Source organism: Molothrus ater, chromosome 32 (assembly GCF_012460135.2).
Source record: "Molothrus ater isolate BHLD 08-10-18 breed brown headed cowbird chromosome 32, BPBGC_Mater_1.1, whole genome shotgun sequence".
NCBI lineage: Eukaryota > Metazoa > Chordata > Aves > Passeriformes > Icteridae > Molothrus > Molothrus ater.
Genome location: NC_071659.1, coordinates 264043 through 289670, shown reverse-complemented (window position 1 = coordinate 289670; position 25628 = coordinate 264043). Strand labels below are relative to the sequence as shown.

The following is a 25628-nucleotide window of genomic DNA, read 5'->3' as shown; positions in this document are numbered from 1 at the left end:
TGTCACCATTTCCCATTGTCACCACTGTCACCATTGTCCCACTGTCACCACTGTCCCACTGTCACCACTGTACCAATGTCACCATTTCCAAATGTCCTCAGGTCACGATTTCCCATTGTCACCATTGTCCCAATGTCACCACTGTCCCACTGTTACCATTTCCCATTGTCACCATCATCCCAATGTCACCATTTCCCATTATCACCACTGTCACCATTTCCCATTGTCAACATTGTCCTAATGTCACCATTTCCCATTTTCACCACTGTCCCAATGTCACCACTATCCCAATTTCCCATCACCATTGTCCCAAGGTCATTATTTCCCATTGTCACCATTGTCCCAATGTCACCATTTCCCATTGTCACCACTGTCACCATTTCCCATTGTCACCATTGTCCCAATGTCACCATTTCCCATTGTCAACATTGTCCTAATGTCACCATTTCCCATTGTCCCAATGTCACCATTTCCCATTGTCACCACTGTCACCATTTCCCATTGTCACCATTGTCCTAATGTCACCATTTCCCATTGTCCCAATGTCACCATTTCCCATTTTCACCACTGTCCCAATGTCACCATTATCCCAATTTCCCATCATCACCATTGTCCCAAGGTCATTATTTCCCATTGTCACCATTGTCCCAAGGTCACCATTTCCCATTGTCACCACTGTCCCAAGGTCACCATTTCCCACTGTCCCAATGTCACCACTTCCCAGCTGGACACTCAAGTCATGTTGGACACACAGGAGAGATGCTGGGACACACAGGACAGATGTTGCACACTCAGGACAGATGTTGGACACACAGGAGAGATGCTGGGACACCCAGGACAGATGTTGCACACTCAGGACAGATGCTGGGAAGTGCAGTGCCCACGGGGCTGTGGAGGGAGCCCCTTCAGGAAGCTTTTCTCCACTGAAGGAGGAGGTGAAGCTTTTCTCCACTGAAGGAGCAGGTGAAGCTTTTCTCCACTGGAGGAGCAGGTGAAGCTTTTCTCCACTGAAGGAGGAGGTGAAGCTTTTCTCCATGAAGGAGCAGCTGAAGCTTTTCTCCACTGGAGGAGCAGGTGAAGTTTTTCCCCATTGAAGGAGCAGGTGAAGCTTTTCTCCACTGAAGGAGCAGGTGAAGCTTTTCTCCACTGAAGGAGCAGGTGAAGCTTTTCCCCACTGAAGGAGGAGGTGAAGCTTTTCTCCACTGAAGGAGCAGGTGAAGCTTTTCTCCACTGAAGGAGCAGGTGAAGCTTTTCCCCACTGAGGGAGGAGGTGAAGCTTTTCTCCACTGAAGGAGCAGGTGAAGCTTTTCTCCATTGAAGGAGGAGGTGAAGCTTTTCTCCATTGAAGGAGCAGGTGAAGCTTTTCTCCACTGAAGGAGGAGGTGAAGCTTTTCTCCACTGAAGGAGGAGGTGATGCCGTTTTGGGCCGGGATCGGGTCCCTGACCCTGGCCCAGGAGCTGCTGCTGCTGCAGCCTGGGGGAAGGAGCTGTGCCAGGGCCCTGGGTGCCCCTCCAGCCCCATCAGGACATTGTGGACAGCCCACGAGGGGCTCAGTGCCTCTGGGGACATTTGGGACAAACCAAAGGCTTCTCCCATTCAGAAAACTTGTACATGCTGGAGTCCAGTTTCTTTCCATTTTATTTTCCCTGGTGTGATCTCCACAAATAACCAAGAATCATTGAGTCATTTGTGTAGAGAAAGCAAGAAAGAAAAGAAGAAATTTCCAAGTGTCAGAAATCTTAAAAAGTATAAAATATTTGTGTGTATGATATTTTCATTAATCCAGCACTGCCAAGTCCACCACTAAACCGTGTCCCTAATAGCCACTTTTATGTCATTTTAATACTTTCAGGAATGGTGACTCCACCACTTCCCTGGGCACCCTGTTCCAATGCTCAACAATAATTTCTGCGGGAAATTTTTTCCTGCTATTCAATCTAAACCTTCCCTTGAGCAACTAGGTGTCATTTCCTCCTGTCCTCTAGCTGGGAGAAGAGAGCAAACCCCACCTTCTGACAGCCTTCTTTCAGGTTGTAAAGAGTAATAATAATAATAATAATAATAATAATGATGATGATGATGATGATGATGATGATGATGATGATGAGGCCCTCCAGGCCAAACAAGCCCAGCCCCTCTTTGTGCCCCTGGTCCTTTACCAGCTCTGCTGCCCTTCTCCAGAAAAGCTCCTGGCAGGGAGTTCAGGGACGCAGCCCGGCTGGGTTTGTGCCAGCTCGTGCCAAACCTTTGCCAGGTGCCAGTGAAGGTTTGGCCTTCCTCGAGAAATTAATGGGAAGCAAATTCAAGCCTCAGCCATTTGTCACCATTATTCCAGCACGGGTCCCCTGACAGAGTCACTCAGTAGATGTTAATCAAGTATTTTTCACCTTAAATCCAGTGACAGTGAGCAAATCACAAATTAAGTGGAGTGTGGGAAACTTGTAATTTTTAAATTTCCATTTAAAATGGAAAATTTTTAACACAGAGATTTTTTATTTTTTTTTACAAGGGGCAGTTAGAAAAAGACTTCTCCTAACATGTGTACATAATTTTTATCTTTAAATAAATTTAAATAAATTTAAATTTTATCTTTAAATAAAATGGGTCACTATTTTTTGTTATAAGGATTTTAAGGTTAAACTATTTAATTAAGAAATTATATTTAAATTATTTTTACCTTTGCCTTAAGAACTAATCACTTAAAGTTTGCAATGTGGGGGTTTTTTTGTCTAATTATAAAATATTATTTAAATTTATGAAGAAGGAAGAAGGTGAAGAAGGATTAGTTTTTGTTTTAAAAGTTTTATTTTGTTTTTTATATATTATTATATTTTAAAGTTTTTAACTTAGTGATGTTATACACTTTCAATCAAATTATACACTCATAATTTTAGTGTTATTAATTAATTGTTGAAGTTTTTTTTACAGCTTCAGATCAAATACAGTATTTTCTTGTGGGTCTGTGCCCTTCAGCACATAAAGTTTAAAATTCTCAGCATCCAGGACTCCAACACTCTTTGCTCTCCACTCTTACTCCTCCAAAGAGACCCACAGAAGCAGAAAAACTGAAAATCACAGAAAAAGCAAATCTACACCTCAAGGACTCTGGTGTGTCTGACATGTGCTGGGAGCAGCTGCACGGGAGGACCAGGCCACACTGGGGCTGCACAATCTGAATTTTCACAGCAACATCTCAGCCTGGGCCACACTGGGGCTGCACAATTTGAATTTTCACAACATCACAGCAACATCTCAGCCTGGGCCACACTGCACAATTTGAATTTTCACAACATCATCTCGGCCTGGGCCATGCTGGGGGCTGCACAATCTGAATTTCCCTCTTTTCATAAATAAGCCATGGGAATAAACAACCCCAGGGGCTGTACCAGAGACAGAAAAAGAGACGATGATTCTTTTGCTTCTGATGCAGAATCAGATGCAAGCACATGAGAGCAGGATGAAGAAGAAAGCCTGAACCCCTCTGAACCCCAACACCCTCCAAAGGGAGCTCAGAACCATTCCATGAGAGACTGGACAGAGCTCAGAACCATCCCATGAAATATTGGACAGAGCTCAGAACCATTCCATGAGAGACTGGACAGAGCTCAGAACCATCCCATGAAATATTGGACAGAGCTCAGAACCATTCCATGAGAGACTGGACAGAGCTCAGAACCATTCCATGAGAGATTGGACAGAGCTCAGAACCATTCCATGGAATATTGGACAGAGCTCAGAACCATCCCATGAGAGACTGGGCAGAGCTCAGAACCATCCCATGGAATATTGGACAGAGCTCAGAACCATCCCATGAGAGACTGGGCAGAGCTCAGAACCATCCCATGGAATATTGGACAGAGCTCAGAACCATCCCATGAGAGACTGGGCAGAGCTCAGAACCATTCCATGGAATATTGGACAGAGCTCAGAACCATTCCATGAAATATTGGACAGAGCTCAGAACCATTCCATGAAATATTGGACAGAACTCAGAACCATTCCATGAGAGACTGGACAGAGCTCAGAACCATTCCATGAGAGACTGGACAGAACTCAGAACCATTCCATGGAATATTGGACAGAGCTCAGAACCATCCCATGGAATATTGGACAGAGCTCAGAACCATTCCATGAGAGACTGGACAGAGCTCAGAACCATTCCATGAGAGATTGGACAGAGCTCAGAACCATTCCAGGAAATATTGGACAGAGCTCAGAACCATTCCATGGAATATTGGACAGAGCTCAGAACCATCCCATGAAATATTGGACAGAGCTCAGAACCATTCCATGACAGAATGGACAGAGCTCAGAACCATTCCATGGAATATTGGACAGAGCTCAGAACCATCCCATGACAGAATGGACAGAGCTCAGAACCATTCCATGGAATATTGGACAGAGCTCAGAACCATTCAATGAGAGATTGGACAGAGCTCAGAACCATTCCATGAAATATTGGACAGAGCTCAGAACCATTCCATGAAATATTGGACAGAGCTCAGAACCATTCCATGAGAGATTGGACAGAACTCAGAACCATCCCATGAGAGACTGGGCAGAACTCAGAACCATCCCATGAAATATTGGACAGAGCTCAGAACCATTCCATGACAGAATGGACAGAGCTCAGAACCATTCCATGGAATATTGGACAGAGCTCAGAACCATTCAATGAGAGATTGGACAGAGCTCAGAACCATTCCATGAAATATTGGACAGAGCTCAGAACCATCCCATGAAATATTGGACAGAGCTCAGAACCATTCCATGAAATATTGGACAGAACTCAGAACCATTCCATGAAATATTGGACAGAGCTCAGAACCATTCCAGGAAATATTGGACAGAGCTCAGAACCATTCCATGAGAGAATGGACAGAGCTGAGGAGAAAGGCAATAAGGAAAAAGGACTTGGATTTTGGCCCTGCAGGTCAGATAAGGCAGAGGGAAGCACAGAACCCCCTGAGAGCACATCCAAGCACATTTAACAGCAGCTGATTTATTGTCCCAGCCACCACAGAGCTGTGACTGCAGCCACCAGGTGCAATTCCACCTCCTGCAGCTGCTGCCAAGGGGTGGCACACAGTGACCCATCCCTCAGGTCCCTGCCAGCCAGACCAACCCTGGGGTTTTACACCAGGAAACACCCCTGACTTGGGGTTTTAAAGTGCAAAAGCCTTGCCCTGCAATGCTCAGGGGCAGGGCTGAGCTGTCTGGGGAGGAGAGCACAGCCTGAGCAGGAGGAGCTGCCCCAGGGCTGCAGCAGCTCCAAAATCCCCCTGCAAAAATCCCATGAACCAAACTGGGACAGCTGAGCGATACCAGGGGTGACTCTCACAGTTAAAAGGTAAATATCAAATATACATGTTAGGAGAAGTATTATACATTTATAGTTGTCTTTTACTCCCCCTGCAAAAATCCCATGAACCAGACTGGGACAGCTGAGTGATACCAGGGGTGACTCTCACAGTTAAAAGGTAAATATCAAATATACATGTTAGGAGAAGTATTATACATTTATAGTTGTGTTTTACTCCCCCTGCCCCAATCCCATGAACTAGACTGGGACAGCTGAGCCATACCAGGGGTGACTCTCACAATTAAAAGGTAAATATCAAATATACATGTTAGGAGAAGTATTATACATTTATAGTTGTCTTTTACTCCCCCTGCAAAAATCCCATGAACCAGACTGGGACAGATGAGCAATACCAGGGGTGACTCTCACAATTGAAAGGTAAATATCAAATATACATGTTAGGAGAAGTATTATACATTTATAGTTGTGTTTTACTCCCCCTGCCCCAATCCCATGAACCAGACTGGGACAGCTGAGCGATACCAGGGGTGACTCTCACAGTTAAAAGGTAAATATCAAATATACATGTCAGGGGAGGTTTTATAGTTATCTTTAACCCCCCTGCCCAAATCATATGAAACAAACTATGACAGATGAGCAACACCATATGGGTGACTCTCACAATTGAAAGGTAAATATCAAATATACATGTTAGGAGAACTATTATACATTTATTGTTGTGTTTTACTCCTCCTGCAAAAATCCCGTGAACCAGACTGGGACAGCTGAGCGATACCAGGGGTGACTCTCACATTAAAAGGTAAATATCATATATACATGTCAGGGGAGGTTTTATAGTTATCTTTAACCCCCCTGCCCAAATCATATGAAACAAACTATGACACATGAGCAACACCATATGGGTGACTCTCACAATTGAAAGGTAAATATCATGTATATATGTTAGGAGAAGTATTATACATTTATAGTTGTGTTTTACTCCCCCTGCCCCAATCCCATGAACCAGGCTGTGACAGAGGAGTGATGCCATGGGTGACTCTCACAATTAAAAGGTAAATATCATGGATACATGTTAGAAGTTTTATAGATTTATAGTTATCTTTTCCCCCCCCACACCAAAATCCCATGAACCACACTGTGACAGATGAGCAATGCCATGGCTGACTATCACAATTAAAAGGTAAATGGATACATGGTAGGAGAAATTTGATAGATTTATAGTTATGTTGTAGTCCCCCTGCCCAAATTCCTTGAACCAGACTGTGACAGATGAGTGATGATGCCATGGGTGACTCACAATTAAAAGGTAAATATCATGTAGACATTTTAGGAGGAGATTTATAGTTGGTGTTTTACCCCCTCTGCCCAAATCACAGGAACCAGGCTGTGACAGATGCCATGGGTGACTCTCACAATTAAAAGGTAAATATCATGAATACATGTTAGGAGAGTTCTACAGTTTTATAGTTATCTTTTACCCCCCTGCCCAAATCCCATGAACCAGACTGTGAGTAAATGCCATTGGTGACTCTCACAATTAAAGGGTAATTATCATATATATATGTTAGGAGAAGTTTTATAGAGTTATAGTTGTATTTTACCCCCTCCTGCCAAATCCCATGAACCAGACTGTGAGCAATGCCAAGGGTGACTCTCACAGTTAAAAGGTAAATATCAAATATACATGGTAGGAGAAATTTGATAGATTTATAGTTATCTTTTACCCCTTCTGCCCAAATCCCATGAACCAAACTGTGACAGATGAACGATGCCATGAGTGACTCTCACAATTAAAAAGTAAATATCCTGTATATATGTTAGGAGAAGTTTCATAGTTATCTTTTACCCCCCCTGCCCAAATCACAGGAACCAGGCTGTGACAGCTGAGTGATGCCATGGGTAACTCACAATTAAAAGGTAAATATCAAATATACATGTTAGGAGAAATTTTATAGATTTATAGTTATCTTTTACCCCCAGTGCCCAAATCACATGAACCAGACTGTGACAGATGAGTAATACCATTGGTGACTCTCATGATTAAAAGGAAGATATCATGGATACATGTTAGGAGAAATTTGATAGATTTATAGTTATCTTTTACCTCCCCTGCCCAAATCCCATGAACCAAACTGTGATAGATGAGTGATGTCATGGTTGAGTCTCACAATGAAAAGGCAAATATCATGTATATATGTTAGGAGAAGTTTTATAGATTTGTTTTACCCCCCCTGCCCAAATCCCAGGAACCAGACTGTGAGTAATGCCATGGGTGACTCTCACAATGAAAAGGTAAATATTACGTACACGTGTTAGGAGAAGTTTTATACATTTATCATTATCTTGTACCCCTCCTGCCCAAAATCCCAAGAACCAGGATGTGATAGATGAGCAATGCCATGGGTGACTCTCACAATGAAAAGGTAAATATTATGTACACGTGTTAGGAGAAGTTTTATACATTTATCATTATCTTGTACCCCTCCTGCCCAAATCCCATGAACCAGGACGTGATGAGTAACACCGTGGGTGACTCTCACAATAAAAAGGTAAATATCCTGTATATATGCTAGAAGCTTTATAGATTTATAGTTATCTTTTACCCCCTTTGTGTTGTTATCAGGGGATGCCCTGGGTTTGGGAATTTGGGAGGGTGACATTGTCACTATGGCAGCACCTGACCTCCTATCAAGATTTAAGGATTTAAACTCCACCACTGGACAACAAAAAGGAGTCAATGGACACAACTCTGGGAGGAACTAAAGGGTTAAAAGGCAAAACCTCATTGTGTGGATGAGCACGTGGTGGGAAAAATCCTCTGCTCCCAGAGCCTATTTTCTCTATTCAGTCTGCTGTTGTATTTTTGATAAGGCTTTAATAAACCTTTCAAATTTTTTAAAAGTGAGTAGCATTTCTCTCAAGACAGACCAAGCAAAAGTGTGGCTGAGCTGTGTGGTAAAATCCACACCTACAGCACACTGATGGCTCTAAACAAGGAAATTGTTCCCTGTGAAGGTGGGGAGGGGCTGGGAAGGAATTCCCAGAGCAGCTGGGGCTGCCCCTGCATCCCTGGAACTGTCCAAGGCCAGCTTGGACACTGGGGCTGGGAGCACAGTGGAAGCTGTCCCTGCCCATGGCATGAGGTCAGATTGAAGCTCCTTTCCAACCCAGCCTGTTCTGTGACTCTATAAAACACGAGGAATATCTTTGGGACCCTTCAGCAGCACTGAATCTCTCTCCTGGAGCACAGCAGTGGGGAAGAGCTGCCCACATTCCAGCTGGGATGAGCTGGGAGGGGCACTGGGGGCACACCTGGGGGTTCCCCTCCTGGCACAGCCACCCCTCCCTGTTCCCCCAGCTCCTCACACACACACCCACCCACCCTGCTCTGCACATCCCAGGGCTTTTCCAGCTGCTCTGACCGCCTGGGAAAGGTGGGCAGCCCTGCCAAGCCCAGAGCCAGGCCCTGGGGCAGCTGCTGAAGTGCTGTGCTGCTAATTGGACCTGTAATTACAATCAAAGCAGCCCCACCTAGGAAAAATGGGCTTCACTGAGCTCCAGCAGCCACCTGCACAGCCACAGCTGCAGGGGTGGCATCTGCAGCAACTCAGAGCCCTTCAAGAGGTTAAAATTGCCAGCAGGAGCAAAGGAACTTGGAAATTAGTGTTTCAAACAGCAGGCCAATAATGGGATTATAGTGACTGGAAGGAGGATTTTGTAGTCTGCTGGTTTGCTGCAGACATTAGAGGGGATTACACTTCCCCCTCACCCTTCACAAGTTCTGTGTCCACACAGGAACCATTTTTTAGCCCCCATTTGTTTGTTAGAGATGCCCAGGATGAGCTTAAAGCAGATTTCAGCTCACTCCAACTCCCAGGAGCAGAAGTGCAGGTGTCAGAGGATGAAGCTGAGCCCACAGCTGCAATCTGGTTTACTGGGAAGGGGCAGAATCCCAGGATCCCTGAGGCTGGAAAATCCCTCCCAGCCCTTCCAGTCCCAGCTGTGCCCAATGCCCAGGGCACTCAGTGCCACATCCAGGTGACACCTGCAGGGATGGGCACCCCAAACCTCCCTGGGCAGCTGTGCCAGGGCAGGACAGCCCTGTCCAGATGGGAATTGTTCCCAATGTCCACCCTGAGCCTGCCCTGGCCCAGCCTGAGGCCATTTCCCCCTGTCCTGTCCCTGTTCCCTGGGAGCAGAGCCCGACCCCCCCTGGCTGTGCCCTCCTGGCAGGGACTTGTGCAGAGCCACAAGGGCCCCCTGAGCCTCCTTTGCTCCAGGCTGAGCCCCTGCCCAGCTCCCTCAGCCCCTGCTGGGGCTCCATTCCCTGCCCAGCTCCCTCAGCCCCTCCTGGGGCTCCATTCCCTGCCCAGCTCCCTCAGCCCCTGCTGGGGCTCCATTCCCTGCCCAGCTCCCTCAGCCCCTGCTGGGGCTCCATTCCCTGCCCAGCTCCCTCAGCCCCTCCTGGGGCTCCATTCCCTGCCCAGCTCCAGCCCCTGCAGGTCTCTCCTGTCAGCACTCGATCTCCAGCACTGGAGGTGCCCCAGCAGTGGGGGGGGCACCTGATTTTCCTGAAATCCTTCAGGAAAAACTTGAAAAAATTCAGGAGAAATCCATCCAAGAGCTGCAGCTGCCTGGGGATGTGTGTGAGTGGAGTGAAGCAAAGTGCCCTTCTCCATGGCCGTGTGCCAGGGTCTGTGCCAAGTGCTGCCCAGCCAGGAGCTGTTTCCCTGGAAGCAGTGCCAAGGTGATTCCCTGGCAGCAGACACAGAGCTGTGTCACGTGCTGGGAGGACACCAGACAGTGCCTCAGTCCCCAGAGCTGTGGCCACCACCTGCCCTGTCCTTCAGAAACCTCTGCAAAGGCATTTTCCAGCTGGGACAGAGCAGCCCTCACCTCAGCTCTGGGGCTGCCTTGGAAATTCATCCCTGGCCACAGCCTGGGAACAGGGAAGGAGCTGTGATAATCCCCAGGGCCTTAAAAACAAAACAGAGCACCACCAAAATCCCAACAGAGCAACAAACAATCCCCTCCAGAAAAAAAAAAAATAACAAAAAAAACCCAAAACAAAACCCAGGAAGGCTTTCCCAGCTTCAGGTATGAGCTCATTCTGCAAGCTGGGATTAATCCCTGAACCTTCTGCAGCAGCACCTTGTGCAACACCTCCCTGAGAAGGGACAAAGCCTTGCCAGGCTCTCCAGGAGGAGCCTCCTGGGCTCCACAGCAGCCTCCAGACATTTGTCAGGAACAGCCAGGGAGGAGAGTGAGCTGTGGAGAACAGGAGGCACCAAGGTGATCAGAGGGAGCAGAGGGAGCAGCTCTGCTGGAGGAAAGGCTGGGGGAGCTGGCATTGCTCACCTGGAGAAGGGAAGCGCCAGGGTGACCTCAGGGTGGCCTTGCAGGGCCTGAAGGGGGGAACAGGAAAGATGGAGAGAGAGAATTTACAAGGGATGGGGCAGGAGGACACAGGGAATGGCTCCCAGAGGGCAGAGAGGGATGGGACATTGGGATGCTGGCTGGGAGGGTGGGCAGGCCCTGGCACAGGGTGCCCATGGTGCCTCAGGTTTGGCTTTTCTATTTTTCACATTCTGTGCTGCTTTAGTGTGTGGGTCTGGATTTCATATCAGGGGATGCTGAGCTCTGTGCACAGAGCAGGGAGACAAAACAATTCCTGCTCCAGCTGGGCACCAAGGACAAATGATCCAAATCTCAGCCCAAGAGCACAAACAGAAGAGAGAAAAACAAGCAGGGTGGGACTGCAGGGGCTAAAGCTGGAACTGGACCATGAACTGCAAGATGCAAATGGAGCAGAACTGATCCCAGTGACAGAGCCCATGACTGGGTGTCCATTTTGGGACCATTTGGGTTCATCTTGGGCTCATTTTGGGACCATTTGGGTTCATCTTGGGTCCATTCTGGGACCATTTGGGTTCATCTTGGGTCCATTTTGGGACCATTTGGGTTCATCTTGGGCTCATTTTGGGACCATTTGGGTTCATCTTGGGTTCATTTTGGGACCATTTGGGTTCATCTTGGGTCCATTTTGGGACCATTTGGGTTCATCTTGGGCTCATTTTGGGACCATTTGGGTTCATCTTGGCTGCAGCCCTGGCTGGGCTCTTGTGCTGCCCAAGGTGGATCCATGCAGGAGATCCTTTCAATAAATCCCTGCTTTATTCTGTAGCTCTGGCCAGCCTCTGCTCCAGCTCAGCCTGCCCAAGGCATCACCCAGAGCAGCTGGGGCTGCCCCTGGATCCCTGGCAGCTCTGGGTGCAGGATCCCAGCCTGGCACAGCTCTGGGTGCAGGATCCCAGCCTGGCACAGCTCTGGGTGCAGGATCCCAGCCTGGCACAGCTCTGGGTGCAGGATCCCAGCCTGGCACAGCTCTGGGTGCAGGATCCTGAGCCTGGCACAGCTCTGGGTGCAGGATCACAGCCTGGCACAGCTCTGGGTGCAGGATCACAGCCTGGCACAGCTCTGGGTGCAGGATCACAGCCTGGCACAGCTCTGGGTGCAGGATCACAGCCTGGCACAGCTCTGGGTGCAGGATCCCAGCCTGGCACAGCTCTGGGTGCAGGATCCTGAGCCTGGCACAGCTCTGGGTGCAGGATCCCAGCCTGGCACAGCGGTGGGTGCAGGATCCCAGCCTGAGCCTGGCACAGCTCTGGGTGCAGGATCACAGCCTGAGCCTGGCACAGCTCTGGGTGCAGGAGCCCAGCCTGGCACAGCTCCAGCACTGGCACAGCCTGAACACAAACTGTGTGCTGCCCACCCCCTGAACCTGCAGCAGCTTTTCCCCTCCTGCAGGGGGTTTGGAGCCGCAGGCACCCCAGGCCCTGTCCCAGCAGGGGCAGCAGCTCCAGCCCTGTGCAGCTGCAGAGCAAGGCAGGAAATGAGAACAGGCTGTTTATCAACAGTGACTTCCTGCCCTCCTGGGGACCTTCCCTCACCTCCTGCTGCTCTGCTGCCCCAGCTAGCAGCCCCAAAGCTCTCCAAAGCAGTTCCAAGGGGTTCCCTCCTCTCACGGCCATGGCTCACCTCTGAGCTGCTCCAATGCATTCAGTTAACTCAAGAATAAATCATCTCAGTGTATTCTCATGAGCCAGAGCTGGAGGAGACCTAACCCCAAACTCCTGGCCAGGAGGACTAAAGTGGAGCAAGAACAGATCAGCACCAGAAGTTAATTATAAAAAACAATGGTTTTGCTGCTTTAGCTGCCTCAACCACCTGTGAGCACCAGTGCAGAGGTGAGAGAGCAGGGGAGGAGGCACAGGGGAACAGAAAATGCAGCTGGGATGACCTGAGGCTGCTCTGCAGCCTGGGGAGCTGGGGAGTTGCCCAGGACAAGCTTGCCTGGACAGTCAGGTCTGTGAGGAGCAGCTGAGGGAGGTGGGAAAGGAGCAAAGGAGGCTCAGGGGGCCCTTGTGGCTCTGCACAAGTCCCTGCCAGGAGGGCACAGCCAGGGAACAGGGACAGGACAAGGGGAAATGGCCTCAGGCTGGGCCAGGGCAGGCTCAGGGTGGACACCAGCAGGAATTTCTGCATGGAAAGGGGGCTCAGGCCTTGGCAGGGGCTGCCCAGGGAGGTTTGGGGTGCCCATCCCTGCAGGTGTCCAGGGAAGGCCTGGATGTGACACACTCAGAGCTCTAGGCTGGGGACAAGGAGGGGATCAGGCACAGGTTGGACTCAATGTCTGGGAGCTCTTTTCCAGCCTCAGGGATTCTGGGATCCTGTGACTCCAATCCAACTGGCACCAGCAGCAAAGTGGGTGAAGAGCTGCACCTTCACAGCTGAGGAGGGAGGGGTTGTTCCTCCTGCCAGGGAGGAAAAGGGCCCTTTTGGGATTATCCTGGAGAATTTGGACACCAGGAGGAATTTCTGCATGGAAAGGGGGCTCAGGCCTTGGCAGGGGCTGCCCAGGGAGGTTTGGGGTGCCCATCCCTGCAGGTGTCACCTGGATGTGGCACTCAGGGGACAAGGTGGGCATTGGGCACAGCTGGGACTGGATGGGCTGGGAGGGATTTTCCAGCCTGAATGATCCTGGGATTCTGTGAAGTTCCAACAACCTCTGCCTGGAGCTTTTTGCAGTTCAGAGCTCTGTGAATGACCTTCCTCAGGCACTCAGTGATCATTTGGGGTCGTTTTCACCAGGTGGAGCCCCCAGCCCTCTGCACTGCAGCAGCTGCTCTGGCCAAGGGGAAATGGCCTCAGGCTGGGCCAGGGCAGGCTCAGGGTGGACACCAGCAGGAATTTCTGCATGGAAAGGGGGCTCAGGCCTTGGAACTGCTCATGGAGGTTTGAGGTGCCCATCCCTGTGTCCTGGATGTGGCACTGAGTGCCCTGGGCTGGGGACAGGGTGGGGATCAGGCACAGTTGGGCTGTGGCCCAGGGACTCTTGGGGTCACCCCAGAGCCACCTCAGAGCTCAGTGAAGGAACCTCCACACAGAGGGGACACCTGGAGACATTCTTGAGCTCAGGGACAATTTTATGTCACCTTCCAAAAGCAGAAGGCCAAGGCACCTGAGAGCTTTTACCTTCCCTGGCACAGCTGTACAACCTTCCCTCCAAGGCCAGCACACAACAAGAACCCCAGCCAGGATTTCTGCCCCAAAACTCAGCCAAACCTCAGGGAGACTGGAGCTGGAGTTTGACCAGAGTCCTCTGGCACTGCTGCTGAGCACACAGATCTGCCAGAGCTGAGGTTTTGGCAGGGATTTGCCCATCCTTTCCTCCTTTTTCCAGGCTCTGGGCAAGGTGCAGCCTGCAGGGGTGAGAGGGTTCAGTGTAGAATAAGTTTAGCCCTTAAGTGGATTCTGGAGGGGCTCAGTGGATGGACAGCAGTGCACAGAGGCTGGAAAAGAGCTGATCCCACCTCCACCCTCCAGTGGAGACCCTGCCGCTGCTCTTTCAAAAGAAACTGTTAAAATTACACACAAAAACACACGCAGAGCAACTGCCTGCAAGCCAGCAAATTATTTCTTAAAAATCTCTAACTGCACTGCGTCTCCTGAACACAGCAGCTATCCTGATGCCTTCCACGCAGTAAACACGAGGTCCAAGTGAATTTATTTATTAAAATATCCCTTGCAAGTCTCAGCCGCAGGTTTCTATTTACATTTGCTTCCCAGCCAGACTTTTCAAGTCTTGTTTGAACAGATCCCTCTTCCAGGAGGGTTCCCAGAGCCTGAGCTCCTCCTCCTCTCCGTGAGGGGGATTTATCCCGACCTGGGAAGGGCGAGCGGAGCTCTCAGAGCTCAGCGTTTCGCACCTGTGGAGTTTCCTCTCTCATTCCCGTCCCATATTCCGAACTTCCCTTTTCTTCACCCTCCGTGCCCGGCCCTCACAGGGACCGCCAGCGACAGGAGGGCGACAAACCCCGTCCCGCTGGGACACCGGGAGATAAAAATTCACTTTTTAGCATGTGTAGCTCTGCGTGACCTGGAGCAGCTCAGCGCCTGAGCGTATCCAGCTGCACGGAAAGCACCGCAAACACCGAAAAACCCCCTGTGCCTCTCACTTGCTGGCGGCTCTGACTTCCACCCTCGCTCTCCACAGCAAATCCAAGCGGCAATCCCTCCCCCGCGCCGCTTCCCGGGGCAATCCCTGCCGGGAAGCACGGAACAACCGGAGCCCAGGTCAAAATAACCCCCGCGGCTTTGCAGGAGGCCGGGCAGGCCCCACGGCCCCCCCGAGCCCCGGCGGGAGCGCCCCGACCCGCCCCGCGGCCTCCGACCCGCCCCGCGGCCCCCCCGCGCACCGTCCGGGCGGCCTCTGCCCAGGTCCTGCCCTTCTTCTTGCGGCCCTTCTCCCTCATGTCGGACGCGGCGGGGCTCGGAGCGCTCGGGGGGTGTCCGGCGGGCGCGGGGGGCGGCGGGGCGGGGGCAGCGGCCCCTTAGAGGCGAGCGGCGCCGAGAGCGGCGGCCCCAGCGCCCGCCGCCGCCGCCATGTTGGCTCCGGCTGCGCACGGGCCGCGGTCATGTGACCCCGCCCGCCGGCCCCGCCCACGGCGCGGGGAGGGGCGGGGCTTTGTGGAGCCACGCCCACCCTGCCCTCGCCCGGGCGCGTTCCCGCCCCTCGGAAGGACGAGCAAAGATGGCGGCGGCGCCTGAGGGGGAGCGGATATGGCGGCGGTGCCGCTCTGCTGTGGTGGCGATGTGTCCCTCCCTGGCTGCCACCGGCAACCGTTCCGCTCTCCCGCCGCCACCGAGTGCCACCGGCAGCCTCCGCTCCCTCCTCCGCGCTCGCCGGCGGTGCCCGCAGCTTGCGCTGGCGCCGTGGCTGAGGGAGAAAGATGGCGGCGGCTCCCTCAGAGCCTCAGCCGCGCCCTCAGCGCCCGGTGCCCACCAGCTCCGCAGTGACACCGATGGTGGCGCCTCAAGAGTCAGAAATAGAGAATAATTCGTCCAGGGAGTCATGGAGAATGGGCAGGGGTTGTGAAACGGGGTCTTGGCTGTGGTTGAAGTGGTCTCAAAGGAGGAAGCCTGAGCTCCCTCAAAGGGCCTTTGGCGAACAGTTGGGGTCTTCCTGTTGGGTGGTGTCAGTGAAAAACGCCAATCACTTGTTTTTGAAATTTTAAAAGTTGAATAGTAATAAAATGGTTATAAAAATAGTAATGTAATTAGAGTAATAATAATTTGGACAATTTGGATTAGGACAATAGGAGACAATAAAAACAAAAGAGTTACACACAGTCCAGGTACCTTTTTCTGGGCAAAATAACCCCGAGAAAGGACACACATTAACAGAGGATTAACCCTTAAAAGCAACAGCCTGTTGCATATTCATACAGCTCATCCATGATGCAGAAATTCCATTCAAACACAGGATTCTGGCTGGGCAGTGTCAGCTTCTTCCTCTGAATCCTGACTGCATCTCCAGGGCTGAGCGAGGTGGGAAGAAGTTCATTTCTTCTGATAACGGAGCAAAAACTTCTTTTTCTCTGAAAAATTTTGGTGTCCTGTGGCTGTTATCTTGCTGCAAATCCTTTCTCTTAAAAAACTTATCTTACATAGCATCGTTTCTATTTTCACATTATGTTATAACCTAAAACTATATTTAACACACTAATTAAGAAAATTAATGCAGCATAACTTTCTAACATAACACATATCATATTCATTTGAATATTTGCCAAAAGCCAATCACAAAATAGGCATTTTTCAGTGTCTCTTGTCCCCTGCCGTGTTTCCTGTCATCTGACTGAGCCACACGGTGTAAATATAAACATGGATGTGACTGTTAAGAAGCCCGGGGCAGCAGACAAGTCTTGCTTGGCACGAAACCCTCGGTGAACTTTGTTTAAAATGGACCGGGGGCACCTCCCCAGAGCCCCCAGAGGAACCCAGGTGGGGACAGAAACGAGTTTTGCTAAAGAAATGTGCATTAGGCAGGTGGCAGCCCTGCATTGCATGGGTGGTTTTATGAAAATAAATGCACAAATAATTTATGAAAATAAATTGATGAAAATATGCACGAATGTTGCAATTTTTGCTCCTTGCTGTGCTGGCTTTGTGGAAACCTCCAGGTTGCACCCTGTGTGAAACAATTCAGCATCTCATTTATAAAGCATTTCTAAACTCTGTGTGTGTCCAGAGAGCTCCAAAATCAGCACTGTCCCCCCTCCCCTGTCCCCATTCCCCCTCACGCCAGCCCTGCCTCAGTTTCCCCCAGTTCCCCATGTGAGAAATACGGCTCACTATTTAAAATTTTTATAAAAGTTTATTAAGGAATAAAATACGGTGCTGGGTGCTTGCTATTTGCCAAAAGCACCGTATTTTATTTAATTAATAAATTAATATTAATATTAATGTTAATTAAAAACCATGTTCTTTATATACTGTTACATTACAGGGGGTAAATGCTTATTCCTAACAGTTTATTCATATTCAGTCATTCCTTTGAGTTTAGATGTTCTTTGGCTTAGTTTTAACCTTTGACTTGTCTTCATGCCATCTTGTAGATCATACAAATATATTTTATTTCTTCTTGTGGTTCCATCCTGTTGTATTTTCACTCCCTGACAAGTAGATCAATGAATTTTTCCTTTTTCAGTGTTGTCTTGTCTTTCAGATAAGACAGTCCCCAAATGTGGGAAATCCCCTAATTATTTGACACCATTTTCTGAGTTAGTTACATGAAAAATCACTTCCACCTTTCACAGTCTCTGCTATGCTACAGTCTAAGATATTATATATTACATTACTATTCATAAAAGCTGTATGGTGCACACATAAACTGGCATTATACTGTATCAAAAGCAGAAATTTGGCAGCCACAGCTCCCAAACAAGCTGCAATTCCTGCTTCAACCATTGCACTTTTGGCCCCACTGGGAGCTAAAAAAATGATTAATTTAGAGAGGATTGAGGGATTTTTTTTTTGTTGAAATCATGGAATCACACCCTGGTTTGGGTGGGAAGGACCTCAAAGCCCATCCAGTGCCACCCCTGCCATGACAGGGACACTTTTCACTGCCCCAGGCTGCTCCCAGCACAGCCTGTTCCAGACCAGCTCAGAAACTCCTCCTGCTCCCTGACAGCTGTGTTATAAAAGCTGATCTATAATACAGAATAAATCAGGTGTTTAATGTCCCATTGGTTCTGGTGTGGTTCCAGGTTTCTCTGACTGATTTTGGCTGAAGGGATGAGTGGTGACACAACCTGGGTGACACTAAGAGTGAAGAAGCAAGGAGCACACCTGGAAAGCCACAAGTGCAGGACACAAGGTGCCAAAGGAGGTGCCTGTGACAGGTCAGTGCTGTGGGCATGAGCCATGCAGAAATAACTGACAATAAACTCAGCAGTGTGGAACAACAACAAACGACAGAGAATGAGAAGGGGGAAATTCCCTGAGCAGTGACAAGCCAGGGATGTCTGCTCCCTGCAGGGGAATTGATCTTCCCTTCAGTTCACAGAACCATTGGTTCTGTGGTTTCAGGTTTCTCTGACTGATTCTGGCTGAAGGGATGAGTGGTGACACAACCTGGAGCACAGGAAGAGTGAAACGTGGAGGGGAGAAACAAGGAACACACCTGGAAAGCCACAATTGCAGGACACAAGGTGGCACTTGGTACTAAAGGAGGCGGCTGTGACAGGTCAGTGCTGTGGGCATGAGCCATGCAGAAATAACTGACAATAAACTCAGCAGTGTGGAACAACAACAAATGACAGAGAATGAGAAGGGGAAATTCCCTGAGCAGTGACAACCCAGGGATGTCTGCTCCCTGCAGGGGAATTGATCTTCCCTTCAGTGGGGGTGGGTTTGTCTATTCCCAGTGTCGAGGATCTCCTCCAAAGTCCTGGAATTGACTGTGATTAATGATCTAATTAGGGATGGGGGTTGCTGGTTCCCATTGGGAAGGGAATCAGCAGATGGACACAGGAGAGGTGTCTGCTCTCCCCTCAGCAGAGGTGTCAGGACTCCCCTCAGTGTGAGGAGTGCTGCTCTGGGGCAAGACACAGAAATCCCAAATTCTTCCCTCAAATCCATTCTTCAGCTGCTCTTCTGGATTCCCCCCGGGGTTCTGCTGCTGCTGCAGACGTGTTTGCATGTCTGTCTGAGATCATGAGTCAGTGCACTGAGGGATGGGAGCAGTCAAACACTCAGATGGTGGGGAAGGGCTCAGGGGAGGAGCACAGGGGGATGGGAAAAGGCTCAGAGAGGGAACACCAGGACTTGGAATCCCAGGGAGGGAGGGAAGGAAGGAAGGGAAGGAAGGGAAGGAAGGGAGGGAGGGAGGGAGGAAGGGAGGAAGGGAGGAAGGGAGGAAGGGAGGAAGGGAGGAAGGGAGGAAGGGAGGAAGGGAGGAAGGGAGGAAGGGAGGAAGGGAGGAAGGGAGGAAGGGAGGAAGGGAGGAAGGAAGGAAGGAAGGAAGGAAGGAAGGAAGGAAGGAAGGAAGGAAGGAAGGAAGGAAGGAAGGAAGGAAGGAAGGAAGGAAGGAAGGAAGGAAGGAAGGAAGGAAGGAAGGAAGGAAGGAAGGAAGGAAGGAAGGAAGGAAGGAAGGAAGGAAGGAAGGAAGGAAGGAAGGAAGGAAGGAAGGAAGGAAGGAAGGAAGGAAGGAAGGAAGGAAGGAAGGAAGGAAGGAAGGAAGGAAGGAAGGAAGGAAGGAAGGAAGGAAGGAAGGAAGGAGCAGCTGCCCCCAAAGGTGACCCCAGCAGCAGCTGCAAGGTGTGCAGTGGGAAGGACCTGCACTGACAGTGGGTGGGTTCCACATTCCGTGTTCCTGTGGGACATTCCCAGAGCTGCTGACCCCAGCTGGAAGTGCAGCAGCCCCTGGAGCTCCAGGAGCTGCTCTGGCCTTTCCCTCGTGCCCAGAGCTGTCAGGGTAACAAACACCTCACAGCAACAAACAGTGAGATCACAAGGGGATGCAGCCTGCACTTCCCTTTGCCTGTGTGATGCACTGAGCACCAGCTGGGGGTTCTGCAGCTGGAGGCTGGGCCATGCTGCTGGCTGGGTCATTCCTTGCAGCTGCATTCCAGGTCCTGTCTGCTGGAGCTGGGCTTTTCCTGTCCACCCCCAGCCTGCACAGAGAGAGGAGGGGCAGCCTTCAGGGCCAGGCCCTGGGTTTCCCAGGGGAACAGGAAATCCATGGATGCCTTTCCCAAATCCCTTGGGATCCTTTGGGATCCTGTGCCCAATCCCTTGGGGCTGGGGTGGGCTGGCATCTCCAGAGCTCAGCTCAGCCCAGCTCAGTTCATCACTCCCAGATCAGGTCAGCTCAGCCCAGCTCAGTTCATCACTCCAGGCTCAGCTCAGCCCAGCTCAGCCCAGCCCAGCTCAGCTCAGCTCAGCTCAGTCCAGCTCAGTTCATCACTCCCAGTCCAGCTCAGCCCATCACTCCCAGCCCAGCTCAGCCCAGCCCAGCTCAGCCCATCACTCCCAGCCCAGCTCAGCCCAGCCCAGCTCAGCCCATCACTCCCAGCCCAGCTCCCTCTCCTGACAGCTCCCAGCAGGGTCCCACATGCTCTTCCCAGCACAAAACATTCCAGTAGACACCAAACCAGAGGGGCTGTCAATAATTCAGATATTAGGAGGAAATTGTTCCCTGGCAGCTGGGGCTGCCCCTGGATCCCTGGCAGTGCCCAAGGCCAGGCTGGACACTGGGGCTGGGACACCCTGGCACAGTGGGAGGTGTCCCTGCCATGGCAGGGGTGGCACTGGGGGGCTCTGAGCTCCCTCCAATAACCATTCCATGGTTCTGTGCCATTCCATGTCTCTGTCATACCCACCCTGCAGGCCTCCATTCCATTTATTCCCCCAACCCTTCAAAGCTCTGCTGGAGCACTGGGAGCCCTTCAGCAGCCCCTGCAGTGCTGGGCTGCTCCTGGCAGGGACAGCCAGGAGGTGTGTGATATCACAGGGTGGAAAACTTGAGAGTTTGGGCTTTTAGAATATTGTCATATATATGGGGCAGGATGGAGGTTTTAGGGTGGAGGTTGTACCTTCTTCTTCCTTCTTCTCTCTTTTCCACACCCTTGTAGGTTTGCTCTTCCTTCAGCCATTAAAGCCTGGAGGAAAAGTCACTGAGAAAAATGTAGGGACAAAAGTGAAGAGCCATTGGGGAGGAAAAGAATGGAATTCTGGCTGTTTGTGCAGCTGCAGTAGTACAGGGGGAAGCCCACAGGGTGTCATGAGAGCGTCAGGGAACAACAAAAAACCTCAAAATAATCCCCAAATCCTCTCTGCACCAAAGGCTTCCCACACAGCTTCTCTCTTGGGAAGTGCATACAGAACATTCCTGGTGGCTGTGGCTCCCCCCATGCTTTGAAAACCACTCAGGAGTGAAAACATTTGGCCCTTTAGGAATTGTGTATAACCAATAAATCCCAGGGCACTTTGCAAAGATAATGATAAACTTTAGCACTGTGCTAGCAGCAGGAACCATGGAATATCCTGAGCTGGAAGGGACCCAAAGGGATCATTCAGTGCAGCCCCTGTCCCTGCCCAGACCCCCAACAATCCCAGCCTGGGCATCCCTGGCAGTGCTCTCCAAATGCTCCTGGAGCTCTGGCAGCCTCAGGGCTGTGCCCATGCCCTGGGGAGCCTGGGCAGTGCCAGCACCCTCTGGGGAAAATCCTTTCTCAATATCCAAGCTAAACCAAGCTTCATCCAGCCTGGCCTTGGACACTGCCAGGCACAGCTTCTCTGGGCAACCTAAGGTATAAATTTTAAATTCATGGCAGGAAAAGTACTATGAATTGTACTAAGAAAGAAACAAAAATTGTTGTAGTGAATTTATCCTAAATTTTCTAGATTTCAATTAAAAACTACATTTTTTTCTGAACTGCCAGCAGATGGGACCCAACCCCTCAAATCATATTCTATAACCTGGTTGAACATTCTCATAAAACCCGTGGTGTTCTGTAGGACTGCAAGGGGAGGCTCTTCCAGGGCAACAAAGAGCTCTGGATCTGAGGTGATGTTCATCACCTCAGACCCTCCCTGCTGCACCCAGGGAATGTCCCCAGCACTGGAAGCACTGCAGATGTTTGGGAGAAGCTGCTGTGGCCCCCAGGAAGGAGCAAACACCACAAACCAAGCCAGGCAGGGCTGCAGGCCCAGACCCCCCTGGGTATTCCCTGCCTTGCAAATGTTATGAACCTGGGCCATCAATATCCATGGCTGCAGGAGCTGAGGCCATCCAGGCTCCTCCAGGAGCTGGGAGGGACAGCTGGGAGCCAGGAGCCCTTCCTGGCCATTAGCCCAGCCCAGCAGCTGAGCCCCACCGCTGTGAACCAGGCACTGCAGAATTTGCAAGGGAAGAGATGTTGGAACCCTGGATGCTGAGAATTTGAAACTTTCTGTGCTGAAGGGCACAGACCCACAAGAAAATACTATATTTGACCTGAGGCCTTGGAAAAGATTTCCAAAATGGATTTCCAAAAAGATTTCCAAAATGGAGTTCCAAAATGAGAGCACTGGATTACAGGTGTGGAGTTGGTTAGAAGTGTGTGATATCACAGGGTGGAAAACTTAAAGAGTTTGGGGTTTTAGAATATTGTCATATATATGGGGCAAGATGGAGGTTTTAGGGTGGAGGCTGCTCCTTCTTCTTCACCTTCTTCTCCCTTCTTCTCCCTTCTTCTCCATGGGTTTGGGTGGTATTTTGTAATTGGACAGAAAAGGCCACCCTGCAGACTTTGAGGGATCAGTCATTGGGTTAAAAGTGGAAATAATTTAGGTGTCATTTCCTAATTGGGTAGTTTAGCCTTAAAAGACCTTGCAGGGAAAGACAGTTGGCCATTTTGCAGCTTGTTAGTAGAATGCTGCAGAACTCACTACTTGTAATAGAGATAGGAAATAATAAACATCTGACTCTGAACTTGAAATTCCATCTCAAGAGCTTCAGTCCCAACCTTGACAGAGGAAGAAAAAAGAAGCTGAGAACCAGCAGAGAGGATTGTTGGTGATTGGAGCATTTCTACCTGCCTGAGCTCACCCTCTGTCCCACGGGCTGTACATGAGCTTTGCCAAAGCTGGCATTTCAGAATGGCTTTGGCACCTCCACTTGGTGTGAAAATCCCTTTTTTGGCTTTCCATGCCTGGTCTCTGGAGCCCTTGGGCTGCACAGAGCTCCTGACTGTGGCCATGCTCTGACCTTGTGCTCTCAGGCTGTCCCTTCAAACCACAGACCCACGGAAGCAGGGCTGGGAGGGATGTCCAGGGCTTGTGCCACCATCCAGTGCCCTGCAGGGTCATTGATGGTGCCACCAGTCCCATCTGCCCCTAAAACCTGCCCTGGAGCAGCACTACAGTGTCCTACAGGGGGAACTCCTCCGGTGCCAGCCTTGGGGAGTTTGGTGCCCCAAATTCTCACCTAACTATTCCCTGCTGTGTTTCAGGCCCAGCAGTTCTTGATTCTCTCCCCTTGGTAGCAGCAGTGGGATAATCCCTTCCTCTTGCAGCTGCATTTCTGGTGTTGGCAGAAATGGGGCAGAGCATGACCCCAGCTCTCCACACTGTTCCCAGGTGGAAATCACCCTGTTTCTTTCACATTTTCACATCATTCCTGTTGATTTTTACAAAACCATCACAAATGCTCCCCTCCTTGGAAAGCAGGGCTTTCCCAGCAGGAAAATCCCCAGGAGAGCTGGGCTGAAGGAGAACAAATCCCCTTTGTCTCTGCCTCCCTATGACCTGTTTCTCTTGGAACAATCCCATTGTTGGCTCCACTCAGGCTCTCCTCAGGGAGGATGTCAGAGTTTCACCAAAATCCCTCCTTCTGTCCCACATTGTGCCCCTCACACCTGCAGGCTCTCATATTCCAGCTGAGCATGGAGCTGCTGTGGTGGCATTTGGTGGCATTTGGTGGCATTTGCTTTGGACCAGCCCACCTTGGTTGTTCACGTGTTCCCCTGCCAGGATTTTCAGGTGGATTTTGTTGATCCATTCAGTCCTTTCAGCAGGTGAAGTTAAATTGAGCAGAGAACCCCTCAATTCCCCTCTCCTCATTTTAAAGATTCCTCATGTTTGTCCTGTTCTGTTTATCAGGTGTCCTGTTTGAACACTCAGCCTCTTCTCTGTGAGATCCCAGACCCCTCACTGGCAGCTCTGAGGCCACTTTACCAAATTCCCTCTGGGAGTCAAATCTGACCTGGCTGATGTGGGGACATCCAGTGCCTTTGAGGGACCTTTCCTCTTTCCTTTTCTTGCCTCAGTCCCTTTTCAGTGGCATTTACTGTGACTCACCTGATCAAAGTGACCTTTTCCATGAGAAACAGAACAAATCTCTGCCTGCCTGGAATCACAGACTCCTGAGCCCCACCACATCCCCAGCACTGCCAAGGCCACCAGTGCCCCTTGTCCCCAAGTGCCACATCCACGGGGCTTTTAACTCCCTCTGCTGTGGACAACCTCAGAGCTGGGAATTAAACTGCCACAGGGCAGGGCTGGATGGGATCTTGGGAATGGGGAATTGTGCCCTGGCAGGGTGGGCAGGCCCTGGCACAGGGTGCCCAGCCTGGATCCCTGGCAGTGCCCAAGGCCAGGCTGGACACTGGCACACCCTGGCACACTGGGAGGTGTCCCTGCCATGGCAGGGCTGGCACTGGATGGGCTTTGAGGTCCTTTCCAACCCAACCCAACCCATCCCAGCCCATTCTGTGCCTTGCAATGTTTTCTCAGAGCTGCTTTCATGCTAAGCCATGGGGATTTGCCCATTTGCAGGGCAAGGGGAAATGCAGCAGCCCTTGGAGATGGCCTGGCCCTTCCCCTGTCCAAACTGCAGCTCCTGAGGCAGCGAGGCCCCCCAGCTCCTGCTCTGGAGCAGCTGGGATGCACCTGGCTGTCCCTGCTCCTCCCTTGCTCTCCCTGGGGGCTGTGCATGTCCCTGCTCCATCTTAGCTCTGCTTTTATCCCCAGGCTCTTCTCTCCTATCTGTGCAAGAACTGCCTTCCCTCACTGGGGCCTGGGGGGCTCCTGCCTGGAGCCCATTTTCCATCTCCCATTTTCAACCCCCCTTTTCCATCTTCCCTTTTCCATCCCCCCTTTTCCATCCCCCCTTTTCCATCTCTCCCTTTTCCATCTCCCCCTTTTCCCATCTCCCCTTTCCCAGCTCCCCTTTTCCATCTTTCCTTTTCCATCTCTCCCTTTTCCATCCCCCCTTTTCCATCCCCCCTTTTCCATCCCCCCTTTTCCATCTTCCCTTTTCCATCCCCCCTTTTCCATCTCCCCTTTTCCATCTTCCCTTTTCCATCTCCCCCTTTTCCATCTCTCCCTTTCCCAGCTCCCTTTTTCCATCCCCCCTTTTCCATCTCTCCCTTTTCCATCTCCCCTTTTCCATCTCCCCTTTCCCATCTCTCCCTTTTCCATCTCCCTTTTCCATCTCCCCTTTTCCATCTCCCCTTTTCTATCCCCCCTTTTCCATCTCTCCCTTTTCCATCCCCCCTTTTCCATCTTTCCTTTTCCATCTCTCCCTTTTCCATTTCCCCCTTTTCCATCTCCCCTTTTCCATCTCCCTTTTTCCATCTCCCCCTTTTCCATCCCTCTCTTTTCCATCTCCCCCTTTTCCATCCCTCTCTTTTCCATCTCCCCTTTCCCAACTCTCCCTTTTCCATCTCCCCCTTTTCCATCTCTCCCTTTTCCATCTCCCCCTTTTCCATCCCCCTTTTTCCATCTCCCTTTTTCCATTCCCCTTTCCCATCCCTCCCATCTCCCACCTCCCCTCTCCCATCCCCCAGCCCAGCTGTGTCCGTGAGATGCCCCAGGCTGTGCCGGGGCCCTTCCCGGTGGTTTTGTGCCAGCTCCATCTCTCCTGGAACACAAATCTGTGCACAACTCCCGGGGGAAGGAAGGAATCCTCGC

At 50.7% G+C, this 25628-nt stretch overlaps 1 protein-coding gene across 1 annotated transcript in view; it reads right to left on the bottom strand.

Moving 5' to 3' along the window:
- Nucleotides 1–15230, bottom strand: part of ASXL2 (ASXL transcriptional regulator 2) — a 71743-nt gene extending 56513 nt beyond the window's left edge. Inside the window, exon 1 of the mRNA XM_036405158.2 lies at nt 15083–15230. Coding sequence (XP_036261051.1) covers nt 15083–15139 — 57 coding nt within the window. The 5' untranslated portion in view covers nt 15140–15230. The remainder of the gene's footprint in view (nt 1–15082) is intronic.
- Nucleotides 15231–25628: the final 10398 nt, after the last annotated feature.